Below are 5,664 nucleotides of genomic sequence, written 5' to 3'. Positions count from 1 at the left end.
CCTGGTTGTTTTTCTTGCTGCCTAGCAACGGTTGCTCTTGAAGAAGTTTGGTCTTGACAAAATCACCGGTTATGGCAACTCCAGAGTTTTCCAAGGCCATAATCATGGGTCGGTAATCGTCCGGGAGGCCAGGCTTGAATCCGATGCAGTTCAGCTGGTGCGCTGTCGAAATTACATGGTTCACGTATTCTTCCATTGATCCACACGAATCCAGATCCGACTTGATGAGCTGGTGGAGCAAAGCGATCTGCCGAGAAAGTCCTTTGTCCTCGAATGCCGTTTCCAACTTGGTTCATGCAGCTTCGGCCGATTCCGCGTCCTCAATGTGCACATAGATTAGCGGATCGAGAAGCAGGATCAGTTTCAACAGCGATCGCAGATCCTTCTGCACATCCACCGGTTCGAATGTTCCGTCTGGTTTCTGCTTCGGGTTCACTGCATCCAGAGTCCTTCTGAGGAGCTGATGAAAAGTTTTCGCTGCGAACTTCCATGAGGACCAGTTGTCCCGTCCAGTCAACCTCTCGATGGGAGGAATACTTGAGGAACCGCCTTGAGAAACTCCGTTGGAATTCGAACTTGTACTCATTTTTCTATCTTCTTTCACTACAGGCCCATAACATGTAGAGAGTAGCTAAATACGTCTGTGTTTGGTAGTGGTTAGAGAAGAACTAATTTTATTTAAGACGTTAACAATTAAGGCTCTGAACCATTTGGTGGATTATTTTAACTTTTGGTTAAAATTTGACAGATGGAAAGTTATCGATTAACCCTGCTATCCGAGCGTGGTTACTTCTGACAGACAAGAAGTTAAATTTTGACAACCTTGGCTAAGTTCTTCTCGAAAACCGGTCGATCGACAGCACAGGGATTTTCGAACATAGAAAATAACTTTCGAAATGTCACTTTTAACCACGAGTTAAATTTAACTCGGCAAATGGTTCACAGCCTAAGGCTGTGAACCATTTGCCAAGTTAAATTTAACTCGTGGTTAAAAGTGACATTTCGAAAGTTATTTTCTATGTTCGAAAATCCCCGTGCTGTCGATCGACCGGTTTTCGAGCCACGGTTGTCAAAATTTAACTTCTTGTCTGTCAGAAATAACCATGCTCGGATAGCAGGGTTAATCGATAACTTTTCATCTGTCAAATTTTAACCAAAAGTTAAAATAATCCACCAAATGGTTCAGAGCCTAAGGCTGTGAACCATTTGCCGAGTTAAATTTAACTCGTGGTTAAAAGTGACATTTCGAAAGTTATTCTTGATGTTCGAAAATCCCTGTGCTGTCGATCAACAGGTTTTCGAAAAGAACTCAGCCACGGTTGTCAACATTTAACTTCTTGTCTGCCAGAAATAACCACGCTCGGATAGCAGGGTTAATCAATAACTTTCCATCTGTCAAATTTTAACCAAAAGTTAAAATAATCCACCAAATGGTTCAGAGCCTAAGTATAAATGTCAAGGCTTGCTTCGATTGCTAACAACTTCGCTCCAACATTTTCTTCCCATGGTAGCACTAGCACAGGTGATTCACAATGTCTGTCCTTTGAAGACATTTCATGTTTTGCCTGTAGACATACTGAAACTGCAAAAAATATGACAGTCTCATGATAAGATGTCACTTCAAATAGATCAAAATCTACACTGATCGATTCTCTCTCTTTCGTTAATAACTCAGCTCCAAAAACATGTTCAGCTATTCTTATCGTTAAATACTCTTAATAATACTTTCTTTTAACAGACTATGTATATAAATTAGCTCGAAATATGAATGCAGCCAAGCTATTAAGGAAAGAGAGAGACGATGAAGAGAATCGATCAATGTTGATTGGTCTATTTGAAAAGTGACGCGAGATTTCTCCTTTCAGAAAATGCTGAATATGATAAATGTGACCACCCTGAATATCCACAGGATTAAGTTCCAGTCGTTCGATAAGCTTGAGATCGTTTGAATAGATCCTGATCAACAAGTAATCTTGAAAAAATATCTACAGGACGACTTTTGAATTTTTGCTAGAATTTTTGATCAGTTGGCGATCTTCCGAACATCATCATGATCAACGTGATGTGTTGAAAAATATCCAGAGGACTTAATTGAAAACTTTGATCCGCTGGATATGACTTTAAAATGAACCTAGGGCCTTCCATACGTCACGAATTAAGTGGGGGGGGGGGGGGGGGTTTGGAGGCCCATGACAATTTGTAATACATGGGGGAGGGGGACTAATCTCAACCGTGACATCACATTTGCTTACGTTAATATATGAGTAATCCTCGTTGAAACCAGGCCGCCATTGACACCTGGTTTTTAAATATTTAAATATATCCGCTTGATTGATTGAAACTGATGAAAAAACAAGGGGTGGTCACTCTACACACTTATTTTGTGCCGACTTTTTTCTCAGTGTACCTAGCATGTGCCGGCGAGCCGCAGTTGTGCCAGTCGTCGGACTCTGAGGGTTACCGTGTATCGAGCATAGTCGACAAACTTACTCTGTTGCGTGGGAAGTATTGGTATCGAAACTAGAGGAATCTTTCACACACAACCCTGGTGAAGTCATCGGAGGTGTAAACAAAAAAAAAGACCGTTGATCGACATCAGTATTGCAAGCTTCACTCGCTTCACAAAGTTAAATGTAAGTTCTCACTAGAATTCTCAAGCTTTTATGAAGTTCCCTGAAATTATAAAAAGTTCAATGTAGTTCCCCAAACATGTAAAAAGTTCCGGCTTCTACAAATTTTTGCTAAGCTCGCTTATTTTTTAAAGCTTCCTAAATTTCATGATTTCCTATGTTCCTAATAAGTTCCCTGCTTCTTTCTTCTTCTTCGCATTTCAAGCTTATTGCGTATGGCATATTAGCTTATTGCATGCTCTCAACTTAGTGTTCTAGATGCACTTCCACAGTTATTAATTGAGAGCTTTCGATGCCTGTACCATTTTTGCATTAGTATAATTGTGTGGCAAGTACAATCATACTCTATGTCCAGGGAAGTCGAGAAATTTTCCAACCCGAAAAATTCCTAGACCGGACCGGGAATCGAAACCCAGCCACCTCCAGCATGGTCTTGCTTTGTAGCTGCGCCTTTACCGACTGAGCTAAGGAAGGCCCCTTAGTAATAAGTTCCCTGCACGTCTACGAATTCCCTGAAGATATAAAAATATTCCTGAGCTAATCGAATTTATAGCAAATTTCTACAAAGTTCTTCGTTCCAGAGATGAACCAGCCGAAGGCTAAAAATCTCTTTAATAAAGTAATAAAAAAAAACAAAGTTCTTCAAACTTGTCTCCTTCAAAATTTGCTGAACTTCTTCAAAGATCGCTGCAGTTTAATGAAGTTTGCTGAACTACTACAAAGTTAACTGAACTTCTAGACAATTTGCTTCTGTTTTAGAAATTCTCTGAACTTCTTCGATGCTTCCTTGAGTTCTTAAAAGTTTCATGATGATCTTCGAAGTTCTTTGAGTGTAAAACTTCAGAACTTTTACGAGCTTCCCCAAGTTTCTCCGATGTTTACCAAACTTGTATGACGTTCTCTGAAATCAAATGAAGTTGTCTTAACTTCTACAAATTACCCTTGAGTTCTGAGAAGTTCCCTGAATGCCTATAAAGACTCAGTTTAATAAACCGGAAACATTGATACCCCCTCCCTTAGCTCAGTGGGTACAGGCGCAGTAACAAAGCAAGACCATGCCGATTCCCGGTTCGGTCTAGGAATTTTTCGGGTTGGAATTTGATGTGATTGTACATACTTGCCACACAATTATATTAATGCAAAAATGGTACGGGCTTCGAAAGCTCTCAATTAATAACTGTGGAAGTGCATCTAAAACACTAAGTTGAGAGTACGCAATAGGCTTGAAATACGAAGAAGAATCACTAGGCCACTGCTCATAACAGAAAACAATCTACAAATAGGTTATACCGAATTCACCGTAACATTTATTCCAGTTCAATTAAACAAAGTTCAGTTTAAAATTAAAAATAAGTCAAACTACCACATTATCTGGGTAGCAAAAAAAAATACACATCGTTCTTTCCAAGTTCAATAACCGTCAACAAGGCACATAGCCGTCAGTCCAGCTGCCGTTTTACCATTATTTAGCATCCATTCCGTACTTTCTCTTCATTTTCTTCTGAAAAAGCTTCATCTGAGTTTTCTTCGATGGTCCCTGTCTGAGCGGGACCACTCTGTATTGCCTTCCTTCATCAATAAATGGACGAAAGCCATTCAGGAGCAATTTCATGTATTTGTCGTTCCGCTTGACCTTAAGCGTATCCGGATTTTCAACCAGGAATGCTTCGATCTGGTTGAGGACGTCGTTCTCCAGGAAGCGCTGCTTCTGCAGTTTCCATGTAATTGGCGCATACTTCCACATTCTTTCCTTCTTCTGTGCCTTGAGAACATCCTCAGGCCTTTCGAATTCCAGTGCTCCGTGTTTCATATCAAACTTGACGACACAATTGACCTTCACCTTGCAGATAAATTTGGCGTGCTTTTCAAAAAATTGCTCACTGAAAATTCGTCCGCTTTTCATCTTTTCGGCATACACACTTCGATCTTCCTTGAAGTATACCGGTTCCCTTCCGGGAAAGACGTTCAGCGTGTATCCTCTGTGAGTATCCCGATGACAACGCTCGATGGCCAGTTTCGCATCGCGTTCCGATACGAAGTATACCAACATGTCGAAGATTTGTGCTTTGCACTGAAACTCTCTGTAGTATTCATCTTTCCTGTGGTACCACCAGCGGACATATAATCCCCGCGAGGCAAAGTATTGCGAAACTGAAGTGTCCTTGAAATTACCAACATATACCGGCCAAAAGCAAGCCAAATCGGTATTGGAATTGCATCGAGGATCTCGAATGATGGGAGTCATATCGTCCATCGTGTAGCGGATCTCGTCGAGTGCTACATTGCGTTGACGACGCTTTTTCTTCGGTGGTCGTGGTGGCCGAACGATTGGACCAACGTAGTCGACTTTACTGTAATCGATTTCCACCACCTTACGACCCTGTTCGTCGAAGTATTCGTCTGTTTCGTAACCGGCTTCTTCGTCATCCGTTGATTCCTGCGCAGGTTGCAGCGACGAGAATGGACGGGTTTTGACCATGGTAACCTAACCTCAAATAGCAAAACAAAAGTAAAATAATGTTGTAATTTGGTTTAGGTACTTACACAATGTTTTCACTCGAACAATTCAGTAGTCCAGTGCAACAGCTAATAGTATTTCTAAGCCAGACTTGAAGGCAGGAACGTATATAAAATTCGAACAGAAATTCCTTTTCCACTGAAGTTGAAATCTCGCAGAAAAACGTCTCCGCGGAGAAAAACGAGAATAATTGCATGAATAAACGACGAAAAGTTCAGAAAATCTGCTTTATCGATCAAGAACACGGCTTTACGGCACTGTCTAATTATGCCCAAAGCCATTTGAACGAAATTCGTCATCAGCGAATTCGACTATACATACACGTAAAAAATTTCCATGTACTTATACCTTGATACACACACGGTAGCTCGCAACAACTCAAAATTGAGTCGACCATTCAGCGGAAGTGGATACTCCGCTCAAAAGTGAGTAGGCGCACTTTAACTCACTTTTGCGTAAACGACGTTCTCGCGCAGAGTTAGTTGAAACCGCTCTGGGATATTTTCAGCCGGGAAG

At 41.1% G+C, this 5,664-nt stretch overlaps 1 protein-coding gene across 1 annotated transcript; it reads right to left on the bottom strand.

Moving 5' to 3' along the window:
• Positions 1–3,926: 3,926 nt before the first annotated feature.
• Positions 3,927–5,346, bottom strand: LOC135710016 (uncharacterized). The gene is made up of 2 exons (XM_065232473.1): positions 5,175–5,346; positions 3,927–5,115 (listed from the first exon to the last, which is right to left on the bottom strand). The coding sequence occupies exon 2, from the start codon at positions 5,107–5,109 to the stop codon at positions 4,093–4,095; it is 1,017 nt and encodes a 338-aa protein (XP_065088545.1). The 5' UTR covers positions 5,110–5,115; positions 5,175–5,346; the 3' UTR covers positions 3,927–4,092.
• Positions 5,347–5,664: the final 318 nt, after the last annotated feature.

Source organism: Ochlerotatus camptorhynchus, unplaced genomic scaffold, assembly GCF_037179485.1.
Source record: "Ochlerotatus camptorhynchus isolate MF236.1 unplaced genomic scaffold, CSIRO-AGI_Acam_v1.1 ptg000370l, whole genome shotgun sequence".
In the NCBI taxonomy this organism is placed as follows: Eukaryota; Metazoa; Arthropoda; class Insecta; order Diptera; family Culicidae; genus Ochlerotatus; species Ochlerotatus camptorhynchus.
Note: the sequence above shows the minus strand (reverse complement) of the source record. Positions and strands in the feature narration are given on the sequence as shown.

What these genes read in the sequence shown, in the direction of transcription:
- LOC135710016 (XM_065232473.1), bottom strand. Translation starts at nt 5,109, where the DNA reads ATGGTCAAAACCCGTCCATTCTCGTCGCTGCAACCTGCGCAGGAATCA.